Source organism: Caloenas nicobarica, chromosome 5, assembly GCF_036013445.1.
Source record: "Caloenas nicobarica isolate bCalNic1 chromosome 5, bCalNic1.hap1, whole genome shotgun sequence".
NCBI classification, from domain to species: domain Eukaryota; kingdom Metazoa; phylum Chordata; class Aves; order Columbiformes; family Columbidae; genus Caloenas; species Caloenas nicobarica.
In genome coordinates this window covers 57117222-57144559 of record NC_088249.1, presented here as the reverse complement: position 1 = coordinate 57144559, position 27338 = coordinate 57117222, and the positions used below count along the sequence as shown (strand labels likewise).

The following is a 27338-nucleotide window of genomic DNA, read 5'->3' as shown; positions in this document are numbered from 1 at the left end:
AAGAGAGCTGGAGTTTAGTCATGGGTTAGAAACTTGTTGGGTTATAGCTTGAAGTGTTTAATCTGTTTCCATAGAATCACTTGCTGATTACAATTCTTTCTCAAGCACAGTGCTCCAGGAAGCAAGGTTGCTATCCTGCAATATCTGAAAAGAAGGACTGGGGACGATGAGTATCCACTGTCTGGCTCTGACAGGTAGGCATTCCCGGCTTCTGGGGTGCATGACAGTATCCTCAAGACTGCTCATTTTGCCAGCTTTTGTCTTCCACCTTCTATGCACATGTCAGAGGGGCAGTGGATGCAGTTGCAGACTCTCTCTGTAGCACAACATGGAGCGTGTCCTGAAAAGCTGTGGAGTAACAACGTGAGACTGTAGGTAAAATAACTACTTTACTCCTCAAACTGAATCTATCTTGGGACACTCAAGTAGGAATTAAGTAGTCTTTTGTCTTTTTACTATGACAAATATCTGGTGATAGTTTTTTGAGTGCTTTCTGTCCCTGATAATAATTTTCTAAAATAAATTCCCCTTCAAAGCATCCAATTGCTAAAGTCCATTCTTCCTCTTAAGTCCCATATTGCAGGTATTGGTAGCAGTCAAGGAAAACCTTGTGTTGTCCCTCCTCAAAGTCTCATGCCATTCTTTGTTGAAGTGGAGAAATGCTTCAGAGCTATGTCAGATGCTTTCAGCACGCAGCCAGCCCAGGAGCCCCTCCAGCTCCAGGTTCCCACCCAGCAGGACGCGTCCCATCGCAGGGCAAAGCAGCAGTCGAAGGTTCTCCTCACCCACTGCAGTGCCTCAGCTTACCTCCGTGAGTCGTGCATCGCAGGAGGGCATCTCTTAACTATAAAGGGGATGTTTAATAAACCTCAGGATTTTAATCTTTAGATGTTCACAGCTATACACACACATACCAAAAAAAATACACAGTCCAGCATGGTCAGCTACATGCTGGGAAAACATACCGATGAAGTGCTGTACTTGAGCAGGGCCAGGATCTCTCAGTGGGTTCTCTGGCAGGAATGAATGGTTGGCATCGTATTTTTCTAGGTAAAATACGGGAAGTTTATCTAGTAATAGAGCCTGTTGAATCCAGAGCAGCCTGAAGTCTTGTAACACCCCCTGCACACACATGCCTGTGTTGCAGATGGAAACACCACGTTTAAGAAACAGAGAATGACTTGATTTCTGCTATTTATCCCTTACTTTTCCCTACCAGCAATGATGTGCTTCCCATCATAGAAATTGTCACTTGTGGACCTGTGGTTGAAGTGTGTGGATTTTTTGTTTGTTTTGTTTTAAGTCTGGTCTCCCTGGAGAAAGGGATGCCGTATTTGTGTGGGTGCTTAGACCAAAGCAGGCAATGTTGGGAGCTGCAGGCCTAGGTCTTTGCTGTGCTGGCACTTGGTGAGGCACGGATACGTAAACCTGTTTGGTATGTGCTGCTGCAAGAAATACATGTGCAAGCATGACGTGGTATCTGTGGGTGCGGGAGCATCTGTTTGGGAACTCTGGTGTTTGGTTTGCCAACCGTATGGCTTCAGTGAAGAAGCATTTAGTTGCTTCCCATCTCAGTTTGTTTACATGTAAAATGGGAACAGGGAACTTCCTAGAGAACCCAGAGCTAAATTTTTAAGTATTCATAGCTTTTGCATACCCTTGAGAAGAGTATAAGCTGTAAACCTCTGAAGCTGCATACCAACCTTTCTGTGGTTTAAGCATCAAGGGAGCCCCTTTTCCAAAGACACTGATGTATTCCCCTACCTATATGTTTCGTGGCAAGCCTGTGGTCAGCCCTCGACGTGCAGAGTCTCAGCACCTAGACCCCACGACCATTTCTGAGTGCAGACCCAGTGTTTTTTCTCTATGGAGCTTGTCCTGCTCGGGTCTGCAGGTTCACTGTTGGAGCTAAGAAGGTGCCTGTTGTATGCGCAGAAAGCAGCATCTAGCACAGTCTGTCAGGGCACAGCCCTCCATGCACAGGCAGTAGCCCCCTTCCAGCACCAGCACTGCCCTCACCCAAGCCAAGGCCACACTCTGCACACAGGACTGTCCACCACAGGGGCTGTGGGCATGCACAGAGCCTCCCAAATGGGCTGGGAGGTCAGTCAGGTCACCCTGTGCCTCTTGGTAACAAGCCTTGATGCTTCACCATCGGTTCCTGGGAGGCCGTGACATTTGAGCTTACGCTGGCTGCCCCAGCACAGGGAGGTCAAACAAATTGAATTGCTCTTCAAATTAGCTGGATACAGCTTTGATCACTGTCCATTTGAGACCTTGTGTGTTTTAGCTGGAAGAATGCGTGCCATGTTCCAGCTGTCTCCTCCAGCCAGGGAGTGGTGATGCCACTGGCAGACACGTGCACTCGCTGAGCATTAGCTGGAAAGTTATCACTGAAACGTGTCCTCTATCGAGAACAATCCCGGCTTCACTGGGCCTATCTCTTACACATGTTAATTCCTTACTATTATTTTTACAAGTTCCAACAGAATAGTAAGCTGCAGTAAAGAGGGGATATGTTCAATTTTAGCAATAAGATTACTATGCTTTGAATAAAGCCACTTTTATTAATAATTACCTCTCTGCCGTGACTTTAAATTCCAACAGCTGGACAGCCTCTGCTCTTTATTAATTTCCTTGGATCCTTTGGCATGAAGCCCTCAATTCCTGTGATGTAATGGTATAAAAAGTTGGCTCCTGTCTGAGCTTCCACCCACAAGTTCTAAATTTGGAGCATGGCAAATTTCTGCAGATTCCAGAGGCAGGCTATGCTCAAGACGTGTTGATGCCTTCAGTCCCATCCTATTGCACCAAACAACAAGATTGTGTGCTTTTTATATCTAGGATCATAAATATGACTCAGATGCACATGTTGTCTATGTAAGCACTTGGGGTTGGCTATCACTTTATGGCACTGGGAAGAAGCCAAGCCAAATAAAAATTGTTTTGAGTAAATATTACATTTCTAGAGCATGAATAACTTTTCTCTGCAGCCAATGTGTCACTAATGGGAATAAGGAAGAAGATGGGGTGGGGGAGAAAGCAGTAACTAAATCATCCCACTAAACACAGGCAGTCTGCAGCAAGACCTGTTGTTTTGACTCCTCTGGGGTGTAATATCCCAGATAATTCGTAGCAGGTCTCAGCACGGCCACAAGTGATGGAAATAAAAATAGCCGCATAATTCAGCGCCATACTGCTGCACAGCTCTCTCTTGGGTGGGATCTCCACCAGTGGTATGTAAAACAGGCGACCAAAGAACCAAGTGTCCTTCTCTCCTCCACTCCCAAATGTGCAGAGTCTCGAGCATGTGGATTGCTCCATGGAGATCAGTGTTGCTACTCACATGCTCGGTGCTAAGCATGTGCATATGTCTATTCAGGATCCGGGCCAAAAGGAAGGATGAGTTTTTCATCCTGCGACTTTGGGACCCCAGGGGATGTCTGCATTGCGGAACACAGGGAAACAGAAAATGAGCCCACATGCAGCTTTGTGCTGCTGCACCAGAAGGCAAAGCGGCTTATCAGCAGCTCTGTGGGGCAGTGACATGCCATCCTGCCGTCAGCATGCAGGGCTGGTTCTCCGTGGCTCTGCTCCAGCTGTTCCAGCAAGTTGCTATGTCTCAGCCTTCCCCCACCCCCAAAAAACCCAATTACTCCTTCCCTTGAGCAGCGCTCAGTGAGCAGCTTAGGAAGTGCTTCATCTACCTGAAATGCAAAGGGATAAATGCAATAATCTTTCTGTAAGAAATTATCATGAAACTTTCGATGATAACATGGACCTTCAAGTCTCTCAAAAGTAACAGCCAGATAGAAATAATGGGTGAAAGTCTAGCTCTGAAAATCGTTAGTGGCTTTCCCATTTTCCAAATGGGCATGTAATCCTGAGCAGTGTGCATATCAGATAGTAATTTTCCTGAATTTTGCTGTCTTTTCCTTTCTTACAGGCTTCTTCGGCATAGCAGGAAGAAAACCTGGCTTTAAAAAAAAGAGTTCAGACAGGAAGCAGCAATGTTCCAGCAGGATTTCTGAGTCACACAGCAGAGCAACTGCCTTCTCAAAGCACGGATTCCAGAGATCCCTAAAACGCGCTGCGGCACAGTTGGAGCAGGTGAGTGGGGAAGCGTCAAGAGTACTCGACATTCTCACATCCCAGCCGTCCCTATCAGAAGTGTTTGAAGAGCTTTTCTGTGCAGTGGGCTGGACTAGGGCTTGCAGATAAAATGTCTCAAGGGCTGTGAGCCCTGCAATAATGACGACAGCCTTGACATCAGCAGACCTGCACCTCCAGGGACCAGTGCTGAGAAATCAGTGCCGATTTGCCCAGCTAAGGCGATATTTTACGCTGTTTCCAGGATCTGGGCAATAAGTCTTTTCCCCGTGCTTTGCAAGATGTCAGTGGTCTTTTTCTGACAGGAGAGCAGCCCAAGCGGCATTGAGGGACTGACACCCTCCCCTTTGTAATGCATTTTACAACTCAGAGAAACTTTGGTAACACAATAAAGTGTTTTTACATATTATAGCTTCAAAATTGTTAGAACAGTTGAAAAATCCTAATTGCCTTTACTAGACAAGAAAAAAACAGTGAAGAAAACATTTTGGATTGCAGAATTAATGGAACTGGGAGCTGAAGATCAATTTCCAAGGCCAACAACATATTCAGGGAGTCCCGTTGTATTTGCAAGTTTAACACAAATACTCAAGCCTTAAGCAAGTGATTTGCACCTACCTGCAAAACTTGTTGCTCTGAGTTGCAGAACTTAATCTCTGAAAACTGTCCAGTGATGCAATGTGCCCGTCAGTCCTGTTTACATTTACCCCAGGGTGTTTCTGGGGCTCCAAGTGCACAGTGGAGGGGAAAACCTACCTGGGTTTGATTCAGCAGCCTGGATTAGAGATGACAAAAGAGGGTTTGGCTGGAGCGCAGCGTGACTCCATGAGTACTGGCTTCATTTTCCTGATACTTTGTGAGGAGCTACATGGTGGTTTAGCTTCAGTTAATCAGAGAGCTAACGGCTGCTTCTATTTGTGGTTGTTACCCAAGAGGTCAGCAGAGGATTTCTGGCCAGCGGGGATCACGCGTGAAGGTGGAGGAGCTGGAGGTGCCCCGGCGAGGGGCTGGCGCCGGGGGATCTGGTCGTGCGGGGGTTGTCCTGGTACACGTGGCCCTTTCCGAGGCCTCACGTAGCAATCTCTGATTTGCACCTTGTAGACACAATTTCAGTTTGTCATGGTATCACTTAGAGAGCTCTCTTTTTAGGGACAGCTGGGTATTTTGCAAATGTTTATTAGTCTGTGTGCTTTTTCGTGGATAAATGTCACTCATGTTTCTTCAATGGGCAACTGAGGCATAAGGAGGTTAAGGGACCTGACGAAGGTGTTAGCAAGTCAAATCGTTTGGAATTTTGTAGCTCTGAAATATCAGCTTTCTAAAACAGGAAACCCTCTCAGGAGTAGTAGGTTTTCATTAAAACAACAGTTCAAACCTGTCTATCTTGATATATCAGGAAAAGGAGGAATGTAGAAAATGTGAGAGTTAGCTTAGTCTCTTAAACTAAACCACCAGGTTCACGTTCCTATGGAGAAACAAATACCCTGCAGGCATCATCGTGTCTTTGATTTATTTTTGGAAGTTGAAAACTCCCCTTTTGGTGTCTGAGCTAAGAAAAAAACAAGGATTTTGTGGGCCAACAAAAGGTTTCTGGAGGAAAAAAGCCTCCAGTCCCACTTCTCAAGAGCTTATGACATGAGCAGTTAAGTTAATGTAATCCAACTTAGCCTCCCCTACATTTCAAAATTGGATTAAAGTTCATAAGTTGTTGAGGGAAAATGTTACCCAACACATTAACTGTATGACTCTTAAATTAGCGTCAGGCCCTCGCAGCTGTGGGTGCAGACCCTGTTTTCAGTCACCTGAATAACTCAGGGTAACTGATGTGCCTGGAGCACACGAGGGGGTGATGTGCATCCGCTGCTGCTCAGCCACTGCAGGTCGGTGGAAGCCCACCAAGCTGTGATGACTGGGTATGCTGGCAACCTTGTCCATCATAGTCTGCCTGGTCCTCGCTCTTTTTACTTTTCTTTGGTGATATAGGTCATCCATAACTGTAAGAAAAGGTTTTGGTTTGGTGTTGCGTGTGCTTTTCTTGCAAAGGAAGAGTGGGTTTTTTCCTCCTGCAGTAGCAGTGTCTTGCTGCACGTACACAAGCTCCAAGCATGCTACCAGCTCAGCCGTAAAAAACTTGCGTAGTACCGCATCTGTGTGAATCTGCCTTTCAAAACAGGATCCGCAGATGTGATTAATTACAGGCCCGCCGAGGAGAGCTTTGCTCCCGTGAGTGGTTGCAGCGGGAGGGCGGCGCGGCGGGGTCCGGCTGCCATCTGGTGTCCGGGGGCCGCGGGGGCCGCAGCGGGACGGGCCCCCGGCGCATCCCCAAAGTCACCGCGGCCCGACGACAGGGCTGCTCAAGTGGCAACCTCTGGTCTACATCCAAGCTGTGAGCAAATCCTGCCCAGACTCACCAGGGCCCCCCGCCACGGTATCTCCCGCATTCCTGCGGCAGATCTGGTATTTCTTATTGTTCTCCCCGTCTCTAGGGGAGCAGCTGCAGCTGCCTGGCCGGCCTGCCGGGGCAGGAGCTGGCGGAGTCCTGGGCTGCGGGTCCCAGAACTAGCCGGGGGCTTTGGAAAAATCTTGTCAGTCTTCTCACCCTGCTTAGGCATGTAGGGAGCAGGGCTAATCAGGAGGGGTGAGATAAAAATGAGAAAAGAGTGGAAAACTGGAAGAACAGCGAGTGGTTGTGCAGCACGGCTCACCCGGAGGTGGTGGGGGCTCAGCGGGTGCTGCCCTGGGCCGGCACTCGCCTGGGCGCCTGCTGCTAAAATAGCTGCGCCGGTCTGCACCAGAGCACGTCTGCTGGCTGGGTGGTGAACGCTGCTGACCGGTACGCGGTCAGCTGGGCCACAGGGACACCAGTCAGGGTGACCGGTCAGAGCAGGGTGAGCAGGGGAGACAGAGCTGTCTTCAAAGCCGTGCAGGGCTTGTCCGTGCTCTGCAGAGATGGCAGAAAAGTCGGGGAGCAGCCCAGCCTGGTGAGGGCTTTTGGCACCTGGTGAGCTTTTCTTTTTTTGTTTTTCTTTGGTGAGCTGTTCTGCCAAGCTGGTTCTTGTACCATGCCCCGTGCCGGTGCCCAGCTCTTGGCTGCCCATGCCTTGGAAATACGATTTCAAGGAATATATGCGCTGGGTTTACCGGCAGGGAGGATTTGCTGGCTGGAGGTGGCCTGAGAGCAGTTGTGGGTTTGGCTCTTGCCATCTGTAATGGTGACAGTGAACAGAGCATGCGGGAGCACTGGCAGGCAAGTTTCTTCTGCAAACGAGGCCATGTACAGCTCTGCTGCAGGACCAGGCTTGGGGTGACGATTTTCTGTCTCCCCAGGATGGTCCATGGGCCAGCAGTGACCCCCTTGGGCACCATGCAGCCCTCATGGGCAGGCGATGGCCATGCTGAAGCAAAACAGAAGATGCAGAAGATGCCACTTCTGTCCCCACACACAGCAGCCCCACACCGAATGCCTGGGCCCCAGCATGCCACTCAGCTTTTTGGAGGGGACTTGTGTGTGAGTAGGCTGTGCCCCCCCATCATTTCCCACCTTCTTTCTGGGAAAAAGCAGCTCAGGGCCAACACAATCTCTCCAGCAGGGTAAAAAGCCAGTGGTGAACTGGGGCGTGCTCCTCCCTTGCAGGCAGAGGTGCTGGTTGACTTCAGGGCTTGGAAAAACCGAAACGGCCCAAGGCATCGCTGGCAAAGGAAATGGTTGGGAAAACACAACCTTAGGCTGCCTCAAATGCAAAATTTCAATCCCAGCTGTGCTGTGAGGGGGACTTTCTAAAGGTGTCTAAGCAGAGTCTGACCTTAAATAGGTTTTTAAGGTTTTTTTTTTTTTCTTTTTTTAGTCAGGACCACGGAACCAACAGCCCAGAGGACCTGGGCTTCCCCAGCACTTGTGCTGTGCCGGGGCCGAGCTGCACAAGCCTTTCGAAGTAGAAAGAGAAATCTCCGTGCTCTGGTAGGCATTGAAATGGCTAGTAAACGCCAACACTGAGGAAGCCTGGGCTGCTTTTGAAACTGCCTCATGTCAATGCTTGAGTTTTCAGTCCCGAGATACTTATGTGTTCAAATTAGACTTGTTGACCAACTTAAGTGAAAAGACACAGACACCTTGTGCAACTGTGGGCAAGATCAGCCGGCACAGGCCTGTACGAATTGCACTCAAACATCCTCACAAACACCCTGGGAGGTTCCCCGTGCTGAAATCTGTGTTGCCTGAGAAAATTGCTGTCCTGTGCTCAGAAAATAAGCGAAAACAGGAATAAGAGCAGGTGAGCATTTGCATGAAGACATTATCAGGCCCAGATCCTGTAAAAGATGTTTGTGTGCTGTAGCTATGGCAAGTACCTGTATTAATTAGCAATGATATTAATAACAGTGTATAAAGCTGGTGTTAGAGCAAACTCCTTTGATAGGCAGAAGAGAGATGTGAGCAATGAGCACACTGACTAAAGATAGAAAGGGTTATTATTTTATGTGCTTGTTTTCTATATTAAGGAATTTAAAATAATGGCCAATGGGGAAAGGTGAGTACAATTGTTCTGAGGTTTGTAATTTTTTTTTTTTTTTTTTTTTTTTTTTTTTGAATCAACATGCTGTTCAGTCTGTCATGGGCTTTCCTCCGGCCAGCTGCCCATATCCTTTTACATGACCTTTGTCAATTAGGCTAAAATATCAGAAATAAGTGGGGCAAGGGGCTCTTGTCAAGTGGTCTTTCCAGGATTGTGCTTGTAGGTGTTAAAAACTGCCTCATTAATTCTCCCTCTCAAGGGTTTTCAGGATGTTTTTATCTTTTGTTTTGCATCATACTGTACCAATTTTAATTTATTTTGGAGGTGAGAAGCAGCTTTTTTTCACCTTAAGTGTTGAAACAACCACTGGCCTTTTCATTTTTTGAAGGTTGTATACTCTTGACATACCCAGAAAGCCAGTTTCATGAAACGGTGCTTTTCTGCTTTAAGTAGTTGAAGTTCACAGTGAGACTCAATGCATGGAAGTTGTGATAGTCTCTAAATTCATGAAGTGTCACAAACTTTCTATTTCTGTTCTGCTTTGCTCCCATTAGGAAAGCTGTAAGGCAGCCCAAGCTCTGCGCTGCAGCTGACGGCTGGATGAGGTACCTGACTGTACACATTGTCCTTCCATGGTGCAGTGGGGGTATTTTTGGAAAATATGCTTGAATTAGCTTCAGGGCTCTGAGTATAAATTTATCCTAGGCCGGTGATAATCACTTGTGTTCTAAAATCCTTTTTTCTGGGCTCACAGGAGGTGTCTGGGATCAGATACTCTGAGCCGAGAGAAGAGAAGAACTGAAGTGACTCGTGAACTGAAGGACAAGAGCGAGCTATGCTGACAGCACTGAGGTGACGGCAATGCAGCAGGAGCCGCGGGGCGCTTAACGTTTTCCCCGCCTCGGTACGTCATTGCACTTCTCTGCGGTAAACGGCTGTTGAAGGGCAGTGGAGCTGCAGGGGGGGTCACAGTCTCGGGACACGTTCACGGGGTGACGAAGGCGAGTGGGGAGGCCCGGGGCCCGGAGGCTGAGCCACCAGCAGGTGGCAGCGGCCGCCCGGCGATGAGCGGCCGCCCGGCGATGAGCGGCCCCGGCGCTGGCTCGGGCCGCCGGCTGCACCGCCCGCTCCACCGGGCGGCCCGGCCGGGGGCTCCCCCGCCGCGCCAGAGCGTCGGATTTTTAAAAAATAAAGGAAAAAAGAGAGCCACGATTTTCATAGAACCAGCATAGTGCAGGCAGAGTTGGAAAGTCCCTAACTGATGAGTGGGGGAACTAAAATCTTACTGGCGTTGCAGGAGATTTTCGTTCTATTACAGATGACAACTTTATGGCACATTTTAATGCCTCTCTTTGGTGCCCTTTGCTTTATGAACAGCTAATTGCATCTGTCTCCCAAGCAGCTAAACGAGCTTATGGGTATCTCCTTTCCTGGCCATACTCTGGTTTGCTCGAAAATTGTTTACTTCACTGCTTCACATATTTGAGATAAAAATCAGAGCAGTTATTTTCAGTTCACATTTACTGACCTAGACAGTGCAGCTACTGTTCCAGCAGCTCTGTGGGACTGAACAGACACTTCTTTTGGGATGGGTGCCCACCCCCCAGCCACAGGGTACAGATATTGTCCTAACATGCTGTTGTTTTGCCATATAGGCTTTACTTTTGTGGCTGTTCGTGCAGGGAAGTTAACCAGAATATGAGTTGCTGGAAACCAGCCTGTCACAGTTTGGAAATGAGTGAACAAAGACGTTAAGTGTCTCATAATCAGCTCCATAAAATGATCACGGGGAGGGAAAAAAACCCAAAACAAATACTACACACACACACACACACACACACACACACACACACACACACACACACACACACACACACACACACACACACACACACACACACACACACAAAACCCCACCCCCCCAAAACAAAAAAAACACCCACACCTGTCTGTCTTAGGAGAAAAAAGCGTGGTACTGTGTTCTTGGTTTGCAGACTGTTCCACCATCAGCAGCAGGTAAACCTGAATCTGGCAGTCAACACAAGCAGACTGAGCCACCCAGTGCATCTCCTGAGGGTTCAAGGAGAGCAGACGCAGCCTTGCTGCTGGCCTCCCCGTAGCATCACGTTTCAGTGTGGATATCCTCACCATTACCAGCCCCGTTGGTTTCCTAGACTAGGAGTTCTGGAACCCTTGGGCTCACCAGAAATGATACTGCACGGGGGTGCACTTTTTCATGCTGTGCTGGTTCACGAGGGGTGGTGACTCTGACTCACAGCTCTACTCTCTCTTTGAATGCTGTGTTTAGTTTACTTTTAATGGACTTATTCTACTGTGGTATTTTTTTGCTTAAAGGGCAGATTGGTTAATTTTTAAACCAACCTCTTCCCCCACTTGTACTGTGCAACACTTCATACAAAGCTTTCTTAATTTGTCAGAGCAAGCAGGGCCAACAAAGCTAAAAGGAGACTTGTCTCATTTCCTCTTCTAATAGTGAATAAGAAATAAATAGCTCAAGATAGACGCATGCAGATGACATTTCAATGAAGGGCTGTTTTGCCCGCAGAGGCACATCGCTCCGCAGAGGTTTTCCCCCATTAGCTCACTGATGAGGTCACGTCTGCCCATGTCCCAGGCTCTCCCTCCAAGGGTTGATGTGTTACTGTAGATGCAACCCCTGTATCAATTCATTTCTCATCTGGCAGCTTTGTGTTTCAGAAAACAGCTAATTCTGTTATGGAGCAATGCTGGCTGTGGTAGCTGAGCATCACAATACCGTATCAAAGTGTACTGAATATGAACAGGTAAAAAAAAAGTGTTGCTGTTAAGACAAATTATATTGTATTGTCTGTGTGAACATGGCCTTTATTATAGCTTTAATTCAAATCCTGTTGATCAGTAAGAGTGTATTTCTTTCATCAAAGTGATAATTCCACACAACAATTACTGGCTTCTGAACTCCAGTAACCCAGAAGGACGCCATGTGAAAAGACATCAATTAATTCAGAAATGTAAATGACTTTGTATTACTTTATTAAATAGCCAATTCTAAAGAACAGTAAAAAACATGAAAACATGCATCATTTGGTATTCTTAAAAAACATTTGTCCAAAATAAAGACTGTTAGAAAAATTAAACCTTTAGCCCCAATATACCTTCTGCTCTCCACCTAAAAGACATTTATTTGGTAGTTATAAATACTGTTCCATCTCCTTTAGCAAAGTTTAACAATGTATACATTAGTATTTCTAGTACAGTTTTTTTCACATTTCTTCTGTAAACATAATCAATTTTTAAAATGCCTTGTTAGGAAGCTTAAGGAACTGCTGCTTTCCTGTACAGTAAATACAAAAACGAAGATCCTGGATTTTCCTGCCATTCTAATGAGCACTCAGTTTACTGAAACATTAAAGATTTCAATTAGTATAAAAATATAACCAAAGAAGAAATGTCTGAGAAGATTCAGTATTTGAGTCTTAGTTAATAGGCAAATAAAATGCTATTCACTTCCAAGTCTGAAGATCACTTTCGAACAGCTTCTGCTCTCTGAGATCAAAGTATCACCGTGCTGTACACAAACACACTGGTCATCTGCCTGAAAAATTCACTTCTTATTAAAAATAATTTAACATTTAGCTGAACTAAAAAGCAGGTGCTAAGAGATGGTTGTACATGTTCTATATACGTACACAGCTGACTGACACGCCACACCAACAGGCACCCGCTCTTCTGGAGGGGGCACATAGTCTCTTGCTAAATACACCAGTATTTTTCCTAATTGTACAGACATTTTGAGAACTGACTTCTTGGCTGCTGTGGCAGAGCTACAAAGCAAAATCACAGACTTCTTCCTTTTCCCCACTGGAACAGAAATAACTGGCTTTGTCCCTGGAGAGTTCAAGGCAGAGCAGTGGGCTATTTGAGAAGCCTTGTTACTAGAAATGCTGAAATTATTTTACTGACGGGAATTAATTTTCTCTAAAGTAGTATTGCTACACATTTATCATTTTAATCTAAAATTAAAAGGTCAATTTTTTTCTCTTGCATTTTTTTTAATCTGGCCTCCAATTAAGAATAGGTGTTGCATCTAAACTAGCAGTATATATAATCGGATTTCTTGCACAAACATGGCCTTGACGCAGATGATTGCTGGCCTGTATGTGCCATCATCTTTCACTTCTCTGCTCCACAAACCTTAAGTCAAAACTTTGCATCTTTTGAACTATGAAGAGCACTCAAGTTTTGGTGGTTTTTTTTTTTCATGTACATTTGTACATGAATCTTTCCAGTTCTTTTCCTTGGATTCCTGCAAACAGAGGAAAACAGGACACAAAATCCGACCAGGCAGCAGGTAGCCAGTGATCCAGCCTCCCTTGCTGAGGAAGAATCTATTTGAGCACTAAGCACTGTGCAAAGAGCAACAGAGAGAGCAAAAATAAAAGGAGACTCAGTGGAGGGAAAGGGAATGCTCCATCTCACAGCCGCTCAGAACCTCCAGGACAGATTTATCCTGGCTTTAGGTTATACGAACTGAACTAATGAAACAATTGCTTCCCTCACTTTTTGGAATGAAAGCGATGCTACGTGATCAGTTAGATGCTGTCAGATTGTTACAGGCTAGTATAGAAACAACTCTGTCACAAGCTACATTTAAATAAAAATCCTCAGTTGAGAAGCTTTGTATAAAAGAACAGAATTTCTGGAAACATGAGGGAAAACAGTAAGTACTGTCAGACACCACATACTGTAATTACTGGGCTCTGAGTAGACACTCCTATGTGGTAAACAGTATTTTCTCTGTCGAAAGACCCAACATGATGAGCAGACTGAGCTCTTTATAAGCAAGAAGCTGTTCTGCGCAAAGCAGAAGGACCACAGGTGGGCTTCTAGTCACATCAGCTGCTGCTGTTACTCAGAAGTGGCTTTTTTCCCTTTCCAGCTCTTTTGCCTTTGCTCGAGTTCAGCTTCAGTGAAGGCGGCCGGGCCCCAGTTCGTGATTAAGTGAGGATTCTTGGAGCCTGAAAGACAGGGTGCAACACTTGAGACAGGTGTTTCCAACAGGGACATCGCTCACCCACCGTCAGTGGGCCAGCCCCAGTGTTCGCACAGGACAATTTGGTAAGTGCTGTCTCTTCTGTTACTGGAAACCCTCTCTGGGTGACCTAAGGACCTGCCTAACTGAGGAATGAGAACACCTGGGACACCTTAGTGTGGGAAGCTGTCAACTGCTGCAATCTTCTGCATCCTTCTCTCCCAACTCCCCTCCTGCCCCCAAATAATTGTATCTTAGTAAACCCCTCTTCTTCTTGCCTTCGGAGATGTCCGTGCAGGAAAGCGATCTCTCCAGCACTGCATTACAAAGCCACTTTCCTCTGGGCTAGCATGCTGTTAAGTAAGCTAAGAAATTAAACTCCTCCCCAAAATCAAATATTTTCGCTATCATTACTTGATGGTTTTGGCAATTAGCGTTTGTGCTAACTGCATTAAACACCCAAACCACACAATGTTCAGGTTGATCCTTGCTTTGTTAAATAATAATATTATTATTATTAATTTTAAAACTATTATAGTAGGGCCAGTAGAGGTAAAGACTTGAAAGTTACCTTCAGCAGTTGTCACAAACATGATATTTATAGGCTGCCATGAAACCAATAAGCTACAGGAAAAGGCAGACTTCAGGAAATCACTAGGTGATCTAAGTATATGAGACAGAATGAATATACATTTTTTGTAACTTTTCTGTTGATAACTTACCTGGCTCTATTAGTCGAATCAATCCCTCATGATGAGCTACTTTATCTTTCCAACTCTTGGTGTTATTAGCTGCTGTTTCCAACTTCTTCTTAACCTCCTGAAATAAGATATAGCCCACTTGAAAACAAGAACGACTTTACTCTGTTTATATATTAAAAAAAAAAGTGGGGGGTTTATGTCTATTGTATTCAGCAATTCCTTTAGAGTAGTAAATGATGTTTCATATAGAAAAAGCCTGAGATGTCAGATAAAAAACAGTCAAGTACTAGCCAGAAGCAATCTAATAATGGTGTTAGATATAACACCAACACGGTAAGTTGTGAAGTGGCCCCCGCCCAGGCCCTTGCTTGCAGTCACTGCAGCATTTGTGTTGTGTGCCAGCTGAGACAGCTCACAAGCGTGTCCTTCACAGCGCCAACCCCAACGGCACAGCCAGCACAAACATGCTCCCTACACAGAAATCCAGCCGTGTTTGTTTCCCAACCTAAATACACGCAGGATCAACACCTCGCTAGCCCTAAAAAGTATGTGGCACTTCAGGCTCTGAACTCACTGGATTCTGACTCTCATTTTTTCCCTGAGCGCAGCTACTGGCCCTCACCAGAAACAGGGGAGCAGAGAGCAGAGCTGGCATGTGGGACGCAAGGCACTGCTGCACATGAGACTCTGGGCTAACTCCTCGCTATCCTGGACACCAGCTCAGTGCTTAAATACCTTTTTGAGGAGCAAGGACCTACAGTAGCCCATTGATTTTTTTATCTGTAGAAGACAATATTGCCCCGTGACATCAACAAAACAGTGCAACAATAACTACTTCAAAAGCGTAAGGCATTTTGTTACAACAGCAACGAGACCACATAAGAATAGTTAGTCTATGTAGAAGACAAACGTATACAGAGTATTTCAGGATATGACTTAGCTGGCTTGCCTGCAAATTGGGACAAAAGAATAAAGGTCTGAAACATGTCCTCTTCTTGAAATGTATCTACTGGTCTCAGCTAAAAATACCCAAAACTATCCTACCTGTTGTTATAATTTTTCTGTCATACTAATCCTTAAAGAATCCTTCAAATTCAGTTAAACTACTGAATACCTGGGTAAGTATGAGAGGTTGATGAACAGTACAGCTCACCTCGTATTGCTCAAGTGCCTCCTTCCTTTCCAGTTCAAGTTGTTCCAGTTGCTGCATAGCAACCTGAAGAGCCCGTTCCTTTATCATTCTCTGGTTTTCCAGCTCTTGCTTCTCTGCTTCTGTCATCTGAATGGTCTGTTGCTGCTGCAAGTGCCATTTTTCCAGTTCAGCTCTCTTTGCTGACTCCTCTTCCAGTAACCTGCAATGGGGATTGCAATGTTAACTGCACTTTAAAGTAAACTGTGTCCATTACGTAGCATACGTGTAGGGAAGCCAAGCTAATTATTTTCTTTCCCTTTTTTAAAAACAAAACAAACCCAAAACCCACAAACTTGGGAAGCAAGGAAGAAGTTATTGCTTGTTGGCTTGTCTTCAGTGTAAAGCTGAAAATGATGCCAGCAGTGCAAGCAGCCTGACTGACACAAAGGGCTATTCAGAAAATTTAGTCAATAAAGCAAATACACAACATTGACACTGAAAACCACAGAAGAAACAAGCATGCATCAGTTATCTTCATTGTCTTCGGAGGACTGAATATATGAAGAAACAAACCACACTAAACAAAGCCTGTATGAGGAGACTTAACCCTTTATCAAAAACAATTTAAACCTGTGATAAAATACTGCAGAAAGTCATATTTACAGTTAGTGCTTTCTAGACTACACAACTGAAAAGTCTGTACAGCATGATCTCAGTTTTTCAAGTGCTGACATGCACAACACCCAGTGAAAAATAAGCACGCCTGCTTTTCTGAAACTGCTGAGCACTGGCACTGCTAAGGGCTAATCAAACACATTAATATATCATAAATACCAGCTTTAGCCTTTGTAGTTTAAGGAAAAAAAAAAAAACAACTATACTGCGTTTGGACTTCAAGCTAGTTCCCCCTTTCCAGCAGTGTGTCTAAGACACAAACAATCTGTAACAGTATGGAACAGTTAGTTATTAGTGCAGAGGGGAGCAGGGAATTGAAATGAAACTGTAGCAGGCGAAAGCCATACCTAGCTTGAAGTTTCCTTACAGTCTCTTCATCCTGACGTGCCTGTTTCTCATCTTCCAAAGCTTCCTGTAGCTGCTTATACATTTCTTCCAGTTCACGTACTCTCTGTAAATACTGTTCCAGTTCAGAGGATTTCTGAGCAACCTGCTCTTCCATTTTTTGTCTTACCTAGCAGCATAAATTGAGGATGCACATGAGATACCATTCAAGTTTCCAGTTTTTAAAGGACTTGGCCAGGCTTGCCTCGCAAAATGTTTTCAGAGACAAACCTCTTCCTGCTGCCTGCAGAGCAAAACTGCTAAAATTGAGTCTAGACTTGTAGGTAACTAAGAGCATTAAAAATATATATATAATAATACAGATTACTTACATTGCTCTACTTCATGCAGGATGGATTTTTTTACAGGGGTTTAAACCTAACTTGAAGCAGTTTGATCTTGTCAGTTAATTTACAGATACACACAAAACTGAAGGAAGAGAAAGTGTGTAGAGTGCCCAGACGCAAATGTCAGGCTGGTTTAATTACACTGTTCCCACTCCTTTCCTCAGGCAAGTCCTGTGTTTTACACACTTAAACCAGGATGATGGCACCGCAACACCACAGGACTGATAAAGAGGTGGAAATCGGCTAACGAGGTTGGGTTTGCTAAGGGAAGACCAGCTCTAACGAAAAACAAAGGTAAGGGGTAGAGGAAGTGAGGAGATGCTGCAGACCCCTCGCTATGCTGGGACAGCAGCAGCCAGCTGGCTCTGAACCCGGCCGGGACCAAGCACCAGAAGCTCGGCTGGAGCCGTAGGTAACACACCCGCACGGGAGGTGGGCACAGCTCCTCCCGTCAGCGAGAAAGGGCTGTCACGGCTGGCAGGATGGCACGTCCCGCTCCCCGGGTCTGCAGCCTGCTTCCCCTCAGCTGACCTGGATCCCACCAACCCAAAAGATCACACCAGGCCTTTGCCCAGCCCACAAAGCAGTGCTGTGTGCATTTTTGTCCCAAGACGTTCCATCTCATCAACTTGACTATTTCTGCTGCTTTTCTCCAGCTAACAGAAAAGCCTATTAAGCCTGACAAAGCCCTTCAAGGTTGAAAATTAGTTATTTTGGAAATTCTCAGTGTGGATTATAGTAATAATGGTGTAAAACTACAATATTTCTTTAATTTTTTAATATTTGTGTGTGTGTATAAACTTAACACACGGTATAAAAAACCCAATAATTTTAGGAACATATTCAAGTCAGAAAATTCTTAAAATGCATTTTGATTATGCCTGTGTTCATTTTGCATATTCATATAGTCTGTACTGGCCTCAGGTTCTCCATCTTTGACAACTGCAAGGATAACTGCATTTATCTTTCAGTCAAATTCTTCCCAATTTTCCAATAATATTTAAGCTTTGAATGCTATCCAAATTGTAGGCAAGCTGTTCTAGTACTGAAATTCACCAGTAAAAATATTTTATTCCTATGTCTCTAATAAAAGCAACACAGGTTGCATTCCCCAGCCTCCTGCAAAATCTGCAGAATCCTTTCAGTGACTGCCTGTGAGGGAAGTCATTGCTGAACGTGGTGCTCGCTACGTGGAATCACAGCAAAAAACATGTGCGCTACTCACCATTTTTTCTCTCTCCAGCTCCAAACTGAAGCGATCTTGCAATTCGACTTGAGTCTGAAGTCTTTTCTTCTCTTCCTCAGCAGCACGAGCAGCTGCTGCTTCCAGTTGCTGGAAGAGAAGAGCAGGGGGAAGAAAAGAATGAAAAAAAGTTTGTCAAAATGAAAACATTTGGAGGGAATGGAATTTTATTTAACATTTTTTGGCTATTCTCAATCTCTACATATAGTTTTAAATATTTTTATCTGCAAGACAATTTTAAATTTACCAATGAAAAGTCAATTATCAGACTTTCTCCAAGTTTCTTTTGAGTCCTACTTTGCACGATGAATAGAAATCGCTATATTTTCTTCTCTATCTCATACAGGATAGAAAACTCTTACGGAAAACCACATTGCAGGCAGAACTGCACAGGAGTTCCAACCGTGAAACCATGCCAGCATGCACGGAGTTCATACAGAAACAGAAGTGAGAAGCACTAAAGTGCCATGGGAAAGCAGAAGTGCTGCAAACTTTGGCTATAATAAGTGATTGTGCTATTGTGAATCACATCCCTTTAACATCCCCTAAATTGCCATGTAAGGTAAATAAAATTCTAGTCAATAATCATCACTTGCAACTAGGGGAAAAATTAGCCTAGTCAGAGCTAAGACCTAGGAAACAGCTGCTGGTACCTTCGCACCTTTTTGCAACTTATTTAACATTTTGCATCTTGATTTCACATATAGTTGTCACAGTTTTTCCTTTCGTCAGAATTTTGATAGCATGTATTTTTAGAATGCACAGACTAAAATTGTACAAGTACCAGCCAAAACTTTACCAACACTGAAAACAAAATAATTGTTTCACAGAATTTTCCTAAGAAACTTATCTGATGCTTTAGAGGAAACAGAGCAAGCACCCTTCTTTTGTAATACACCAGGCTGGCGAAATTGTTTCCGCAGACCCTCAGCAAGAGCAGGACACCCATCTTCAGTATTTTTGGAAGGTACCACATTTAAACCATCTTCTCTCACACAACCTCGATGAACTAATGAGATGCCTAAACAATGAAAACTGCCAAGCTAAAATTTTCATTCCTTTAAGTGTGTGTGATATCACTCTAGTCGGAAATAGATGGAAAGAGGGGAAGAAGAAGGCTCCTAGTTTGTTTTTAACTGTAGAAGATAGCACAGAATTGCTCTCCTTTGAAAGGCTTGAATGATGTCAGTCTTTTAAAAGCAGCATTGCTCCTCTGCCAAAACATTTAAAAGCATGTAATTGTAGTCAAATCCAAGATGCCTATTTAAGTGAAATTTTCTTTTGATTTCCTTCCCCACTTTGAAATTACACAAACATTGCCAATGCCGAGCTGAGAGGGCGAACGTGCAGAGTCACAGGCAAGGGCGGGTGCCAGGCTTTTGCCAGGGAACTCAACAAGAAAATGCCCTGTTTGTCCACTCTTTCATCAGCAACTTCCCACTGAATTCGTGTCAGAGGCCACCAGCTCCTGGCAGGTAAGGTTACTGGCAGCGACCATGCAGTTTAGCGAAAAGCCCCAAATGGTGGAGGTGGGGAGGGAGGGGGAATCAGCAGGAACACACCGTTCCCACAGGGGTTAGTTGGCAGTCTCCAAATCCCATGAGAGACCCCAAACTGAAACAGAAAGGGTGCACAAGTCTTGCGCATGCTCTCTTGAAAAGAAAAACTTACCTTGCAGTCTGTTCTATGTGTGTATCTCAAACTTCCGTTAAAAATATGAAAAAATATATTTTAGACAAAGGCTCTTATTCTTCTGAAACTTTCTACTGCAGGAGCTATCAACACACAAACGTGTCTCAAAGCGCACTTGGGCAGATGCTGCGTCAGTGGTGGCTCACGACCATTAGGAGCAAATCTAACTCTAAGCTTTCCAGAACAATTCGGTTTCCTGAACCATTTACAAAGCATTTTCCTTGAAGAACATTTTTCTAACTAATCAAACACTTCAAATTCCTCCAACACTGTACCTCCTCACTGATTCCACTTTGACTAAGTGCAGTGGTTCATGTCAGTGACTAAACCACTCTCCTTGAGAAGTAATTTTCATCCAGACCACTTCGAAAGACACTTCTTACTGCAACTCTCTTTAGTTTACCCACTGCGATTTTTACAGAACTCCTTGGAGCCTGTTGACATCCTTCTGCTCCTTTGGGGTTGCTCTCATGTTATCCTCCCCCTAATTTTTTCTTAATAAAGTAAGCTCAACACCGAAATCCAGCCCTGTGATTTCTGTTACCAGGTATATTACTTACCAGTAACTTGCAGGTAACACAGGCTATCCTTTAAAGTATATTTTGCGTTCTGAATCTTAAACATATGGTAGAACTTTGGATGCTAAAATGAAATTAAAATACAGTTTTCCACTGTCAGACTCTATTTAAGGCAAACAGTATAAGACCTACATCAGCACTGTCTGTGCAATGTTATTAAAAAAAGATAAAACACTCCTCATCACAAATTGTGACTTAATGACAAGATTTTTTAAAAGATACATTTTCGATTATTTTATTTGCTTTCTAGACTGAGCACCTGGGCTGCTCTAGCAGCAGGGACTCAGCAGCCAAAATGTTGAGAAGGGAGGCATTTCACAGCGTTCTAAGTTACTTCCAAGGCACACTCCTCATTTAAAGGTATTGTGGCAATAAAAGCCATAGTAACTCTTCTTGCAAATCTTTAAAAAGAAAAGATAGGAAATATATCTGGATACTAATCAAGTCTCTGTGGTGAACTATTGCAGAGGTACCAGCTGTTCCAAAGTACAAAGATCCATCACCGTGTTCAACCTACTGTCAAGAGGTGCAGCCACAGCAAAAGCACCTTGGTATCTCCTGCTAGACGTTAGATTCAGACTAAAAAGCTGTCTACAAGGAAAACAATGGGAAAACAATGTATTCAGCAAGTCTTCTGCTAATACTCAGAAACTTCTAGTCCAATTCTCGGCTTTTAGAATTGAATCTAGCATTTACAAGGAACATGCATTTTTAAACAGTTTATAGACAGTTGCTATGTGTCTGTCTCACCTCTATAAATCTCTCCCAAACTACTCTAGTAAAATTATGCCTATGCATACTCACAAAATCACTTTGTATCTTTGTAAATTAAATTTATATCTCTGGAAACTACGTCTGTGTGAAGAGTTCCCCCATACGTACTATTCACATAACAGAACCTTGGAAGACTATATAGGAAAATCTTAATGGAAAGCCCCAAGTCTGACAGACATGCCTGACAGAAAAGAAAACCAAAAAACCCACAAGTAACTGATAATACTAGACTCTCCAGCCCCCAAACACCATCCACACAGCTGGGTTTTCTTTTACCCTCATTTCACAATACCCTCGTAAATACAGGGGACAGGGCTGGGCCAGGGGAGTTAGGCCCAGCCTGCTGACCATGCTCAGGAACCGCTGCAGCCCGCACTGACGCTTTACTGCAGGCTCAACCCGCCCATCCGGGGGGGCTGACGCCAACACAAGCTCAGCTCCTCTGGAGGAGTTCGCTCAATGTGTCTGAACACCTGAACACGAAATAAATGCCTAATTACTCTTCAAGAAGCTCAGCTCAAGCACAGAGATTGAGCTTAAAGCTTGAAGGTGTGTAGCTCCCACTCCCACCTTTCGCACGGTCTCCAGTTCCTTCTGCTTGTTCTCGTTGGCAGTTTGCAGCTCTTTCATCTGCCGCTCCAGCTCCTCGTGCTCAGCTAACAGTTTCTGGCGCAATTCTTTTCGTTTCTGGCGTGCTTCTTTGTGGGGTGGTGGGCTCCCCGCTCTCAGCAGGTTTACAGTGGTCTGTATGGCTGGAAGGGGCGTGCAAACAAAGGGAGAGGAAGAGAACACCTGTGAAGGGAAATGCTAAACTTTGGGGATAGCCGTAGTGAATGAATACTTGTCGTATTGTGGTGTTTGTTGGCGCGGCTTTTTTTTTTTCCCCCAATGTATTTTTAAAGCAGAAATAACTGCTATCAGTTCTAATTCTCATCAGGCTAGCTGTCAACACAAGCCAAAAGTGAAAGACACTTGGCTTTCAGTATTGGCTGTGTGCCAGAAGGATAAGGTTTAGCAATTCCAATGCATTATGGCAATTCCAATATCAATTTCTAACAAGCAGTGGACATACAAGTCACTTGTCTAGCTGAAAAAAAAAGCAGCACCACACCAACACTTCAGGTTTTTTTACTACCTAGATTCAGTTATTCTAATCAAGCAGTAATATGTTATTTAACATACACATCACTTACTTCCCTAGAATCAACCTAGACCCCTTTATTCTTACTGACACTCCAAGGGAAAACATTCTCCCAGCAAGAAAGCAGCTCTCACTCCCTCATATTCAGTGAGGAAATATTCAGAGAGCAAAGGTGAGGAGTGGCAGATGATTTTATTCACCTACTACAACCGTGAAAAAAGATTTCTTTTTGGAACTATGAAATCATTCAACATACAGCAGACTTTGGTGCAATTAAACACATGCTTTAGGTAAAGAGGGAAGCACAAATGTAAGCACACAGCTCCAAATATTTGAATGCTGAACATACTCCAACGGCGTTGGCAGCAGTGGGTTTGCAAGGGCTTCTACCTCGCTCTGCAAAGGCTGTACCTGTCACTGGGCACGTGTCTGCGAAGGTCACGCAGCAGCAGTCCCTTCATTGTGGGAATGGAAAAGGAAGCCCCAGTTCCCAGCCTTACCCTCAGCCCACCAAACCACGCTACCTCAAGCAAAACCAGTATTGATGATGCTGAAATGAACGAGCTTTACCTTTCTCCCCAAAAGCAGCAATTTACAGTGTATTCCCCTTCCCCTCCCCATTCCTAGAAGTACAGCCAATATAGAAAAAGCAAACAATAATATTTTTATTATGGCTACCTAAATTGAGGCACCTAAACGACAGAAACCAATTCCCCTTACGTGGATCCTTAGTTCTTCCTGAGTCTCAGGCTCCTTAAAGATCCTTTGCATGTGCTCAAAACAGAGAAACCAAAAATCACAAAATAAAGAATTTCAGATTTGAGTAAAGCACAGCTGTAAAACTTCAGCTTACCTTAACTTGCACATAACTAACGTTTTTGAAATCTCACCTTGAATCCACTCCTGCTTCTTCTTTTTATCAGAGGCACTGATCTCAAAGCTTTTATCAAGACATTTTATGAGGAAAAGGCATTTCTTTCCATCTTTGTCAGGCAAGGCCTAGAATAGGCAACAAAGGATTAGCCTTGCTAAGACTGAAACAAAGTTACATTGTTAACCCTATGTATGCAGTTATCTGTTACAGAGCTACAAATACCAGTACTAAGAATCTTTATAAAAAGAGTAATTATTAACTGGTTTTATATAAAGTAAAAAAAAAAAATCCCTTAATGAAAGATATCAGGAGTCCATCCCGTATACAAAAAAGGAATAATTCTAGTCTTTAGTGATAGTCATAGTTTTTGGCATTTGAGGGTTTTTTTGGTTGGTTGGTCTGTTGTTGTTCGTCTGTTTCATTTTTTTTACCTCTACACAACAGTTGCCATCCAGTATGATGTCTCCCTTCTTGTCCTTTAAATCTTCACTTACATAGTAGGAAATAATATTGGGTTTTAGCACAAACCATCGTTCCGTCCAGTTTTTCCTTTTATGACCTTTTTTCAACATATAGCCCTGTAAGAAGGAATGGATCAGCTGAAATGCCCAGTCTCTGTTGAACCAACCCATCTTTTGGTTATAAAGGCCCAACAGAGCACACAAAAAATCAGCTCAAGGCCCTAAATACTTTACCTACACACCCTCCATCCCTAACACCAACACACTGCTAATTGTTTAGCTCATGAGAAACTACTCACTGTTCTTCTGCCCAGTTTTTAAGTAATGGGGTTAACTGAAGAACTGAACAATTATTATTATGTCATTATCAAGTCATTATTATAACTCTTCAGTCCTCTTTGATGACCTTTACATAAGAAAAACACTTGCAAGCCTTAAAAAGCCTATTTCAAAAAAAGGAAGAGAAGCCCATACCTTGCCGCTGAGCTTTATACAAATAAAAGAATAAAAATTATGATCTTCTGTAATGACAATAAATAGGACTGGCATCATGATAGTTTGCCTCTATTAAATACTAACCTATATAAAAGATAAGCAGCAATAATAAGTGCAGTTATACATTATCCAGCGTGGCTACAGCCATTCAAAACCCACCTCATGGAAAAGAGGGTGCACAAGGAATTATATAATAATTGGTCCTTCTTTCAGGTGTTTGATTTTTAGTGGTCTTATCAGGGGCACAGCTCTGATCTGTCAGCTTTTAATCTAGAGTTTCAAAGGCTGCCAGTATTTCAGCTATACCTGCCATTTCTGAAACCATATTCTCCAATTACTTACATACTTTTGTCTAACTCCTAACTTCAGAAAAAAGTTAAATCACAGATGAAACTGAAACACCTAAATCAATATAGCTATGAACAAGCGATACAGAAAGCGCTGTACTCAAAGTATTCCATATTAAGAGGATTGAAAAGTCAGACAGGAGACCAAGGAACATTTTTCTGTAATGCCTTTCAGCTATAGCAGTTTTGGATTCAAGCAAATAAACGTGCTGTGGTATATTTATGTCAAAGGTGTCTTTCTGTATAGATCTGAGGGGAAAAAAATTCAGGACAGTTGGAGAAGCTCTTTTGTTTAAAAAACAAAACAAACAGGAAAGCAATGCGCGCCCCCCCCCGCCCCGGCTTATCTGCGGTCAGCTTTTCTAGCCAGTTGAAGGTGGCCGGAGCCAAGGCTGTGCCTATTCCCCCGTGCTGTCCCACCCCTTGCTCCACAACAGGAATGCGCAGAGAAACAGCTTTGTTTGCCGCCTCCGCACTCAGGTCCGAGGTCTGGGTGGTCGCAAGGGCGTGCGAAGGTCTCCTACAGCTTCACTCTTTCATGTCTTGAACAGTCTAAGTCATAACCAGGTGTTTTTCTCCTTCCTGACATACTAAATTTGCTGTCAAAGCCAAGTCAGACTGGTATCTTCCCCTCAAATTTCTGCAAAATCTTTATCTATTATTTCCGTGCATCAGCGGCTTCTTATCTTCCAAGAGCCCACAGACAGCTCCTGGGGATCTTTCCCCAGCAACTATCACACGAAGGACACATCTTTCAGAGAACTAAATATCACAAATGTTATCATCACTGCTACCCTCCATAGGCCTTGGAAAACCAGGAAAAATGTACAAGACGACTTGGCTACAATACAGCACATCATTAATTAATATCTTGAAGTTTTTATTTCTTTCAAACGAAGAATCATTTACTGCAATAAACAAGACAATTCCGTGAATCAACAAGGTATCACGGTACATGCTGTGACCAAACCAGATGTCTGTAAGTCACACGGGAAACTCCGTTCCCCATTAGGCCAGTGACTGTCCAGGAGGCTCTGGGCCAAATCTTGACACAAACTATTTTTAAGTGTCAAGAAACCATTCAAAGGCACTCAGACATCCTTGAGAAAGAGGCTCAGGCACCAAGAGAGGAAAGAAAAGAGACAGTAAAAAAAAAAGGGGGGGGGGGGGGAAGGGCAGGGAGAGAGAGACACAATGCAGTATTAAAACGGAAAAGAAATCAAATTTCCTCACAAGTTTCAAATGGAAGGACTGACCTGAAACTGATTATTTCATTTTCATGGTATTAAACAGCAGGATGATTTCATTTTGCCCTCAACTGACTGTGCGTGTGTATGTGTCCCCAGCCCTCACCTCCAACAGGCAACCAGCAGTTAACAAAAATAGACTTTTACATTGTTTTGTGGATATTCCGAAAGAATTTCCTGTGCCAAGACCTTGTGATGATTTCTTCAGAACAGCTTAGGAAAACCTGCCAAGAAAGCTTTTGTTTCTCTCCTCACCAAGAAATCAAAGATGAAAAAAATTCTTTATCAGGTAAAAGTCAATTTTAAATAGCTCTCTGGGTAGGCTCTGCTGTGACTCCTCAGGACCCTGTGATACTCCCCATGAAAGAAACGCAGTTTTTAAAGCCATTCCTAAACTGATAATCCAACCACTGGAAATCTAAAGAAACTGAAGATTGACAGGAGTTTGCTAAGAATATACAGGCCAGCATGACTTCTTGTGTTTGAGTGCAGGTAAGTAAGTTGTCAGTCACGTACCCTGCTAAGCAGAACAAGAAGGGGGAGAGCTCTGGAGCTCTTCGACACCTTTTTGCCCTGTTGAAGTGGGACAACTTAGAAACAGACCTTTCGGCTGGAGCAATACCTGTGTCCAGACCCCCTCGTTTAAATACAGAGAGGTTGTTATCAGCACAACTTCCATTTGCTGCAACGTAACTGAAACTAGAAAAACGCATTTTCAAAGATTGAAGAGTCATCACCAGTTTAAGAACTGACAGCGTTGCAACTCTTCTGTCAGCTAACAAGCAGTTGTTACTAGTGTAAAAAGGCTGTATTTCAAGTCAGAGCACAATTGTTTTGCTTTCTGAAAACAAACTCTCCCAACAAGCAACTCATTCGTGATACTGCAATAATTACAACAAACAGCAACATAATTTCTCTTTTATAAGAACAAGCTCATATTAAAGAACCATTGTAAGTAATTTACTTTATTTCCCCCTACTCATTATCCATCAGGTAAAGAAATTTCAGTAAAAAGTTGAACATTTTCTAATTATGCAACAAATTGTTCTACTTTAAAACATAAGTTCTACATGGTTCTTACCTGTTTGAGTACATCTAATATGAGCTCATTAAAGACTTCATTGATTGCCATGGACACTGTCTGTCGGTCCATCCCTTTACTGAACTGCCCACTGCCAATGAGATCAATCAGCTCCCACGCAGAAAGACCTTCTCGACTGGTGTTGAGAGCAACCTTATAATGGTCAAACTGCTCTTGCTGCCAGCCTGCTCCCATTGCTTCGGTGAGTTTTTTAAGTAAATACTCGATCTGTACAGAAATACAAACAGAAATTAATCATTTTCAGCAGACGTGAAAATCAAGTGTTTCAGAGCTGTAAACTAAGCTTCTCTGGAGACCATCATTACAGCGAGGTTCCTGTGCTCACACGTAGGCCCCTAGACGTAGGTGGTTTAATTAGCAAAGACTTTAGGCTCCTGTCTCAGCTGAACTTTTGACTGCCAAGCCCATCTTGCAGCTACCCTCCTCACAGTAAAGAAACAAAGAATTGAACCTGACAGCCTCTTTTCATGTTTTGGATTCCTACAGAACACA

General features: G+C 43.8%; 2 protein-coding genes across 2 annotated transcripts in view; one reads left to right on the top strand and one right to left on the bottom strand.

Annotated features, from left to right (window-relative positions):
• Positions 1 to 166: 166 nt before the first annotated feature.
• LOC135989827 (uncharacterized) lies at positions 167 to 20354 on the top strand. Its single transcript, XM_065636890.1, has 9 exons — positions 167 to 194; positions 584 to 811; positions 3947 to 4110; positions 7956 to 8068; positions 9176 to 9226; positions 9376 to 9525; positions 13561 to 13739; positions 17057 to 17186; positions 18482 to 20354. Exons 1-6 carry the CDS (start codon positions 167 to 169, stop codon positions 9461 to 9463), a joined length of 672 nt encoding a protein of 223 aa, XP_065492962.1. The 3' UTR covers positions 9464 to 9525; positions 13561 to 13739; positions 17057 to 17186; positions 18482 to 20354.
• SWAP70 (switching B cell complex subunit SWAP70) overlaps positions 11630 to 27338 on the bottom strand; it is a 39125-nt gene continuing 23416 nt past the window's right edge. The window contains exons 4-12 of the mRNA XM_065636104.1: positions 26826 to 27053; positions 23626 to 23772; positions 23211 to 23319; positions 21750 to 21931; positions 18118 to 18225; positions 16509 to 16675; positions 15508 to 15706; positions 14376 to 14472; positions 11630 to 13639 (exon numbers count right to left, since the gene is read on the bottom strand). Coding sequence (XP_065492176.1) covers positions 13530 to 13639; positions 14376 to 14472; positions 15508 to 15706; positions 16509 to 16675; positions 18118 to 18225; positions 21750 to 21931; positions 23211 to 23319; positions 23626 to 23772; positions 26826 to 27053 — 1347 coding nt within the window. The 3' untranslated portion in view covers positions 11630 to 13529. The remainder of the gene's footprint in view (positions 13640 to 14375; positions 14473 to 15507; positions 15707 to 16508; positions 16676 to 18117; positions 18226 to 21749; positions 21932 to 23210; positions 23320 to 23625; positions 23773 to 26825; positions 27054 to 27338) is intronic.

Bases quoted from the DNA above. Each gene is read 5' to 3' on its own strand.
- LOC135989827 (XM_065636890.1), top strand. From the start codon at position 167: ATGAGTATCCACTGTCTGGCTCTGACAG. The intron at 195-583 runs GTAGGCATTCCC...CCCATATTGCAG, and splicing joins CCACTGTCTGGCTCTGACAG to GTATTGGTAGCAGTCAAGGA. The intron at 8,069-9,175 runs GTAGGCATTGAA...TGCTCCCATTAG, and splicing joins AGAGAAATCTCCGTGCTCTG to GAAAGCTGTAAGGCAGCCCA.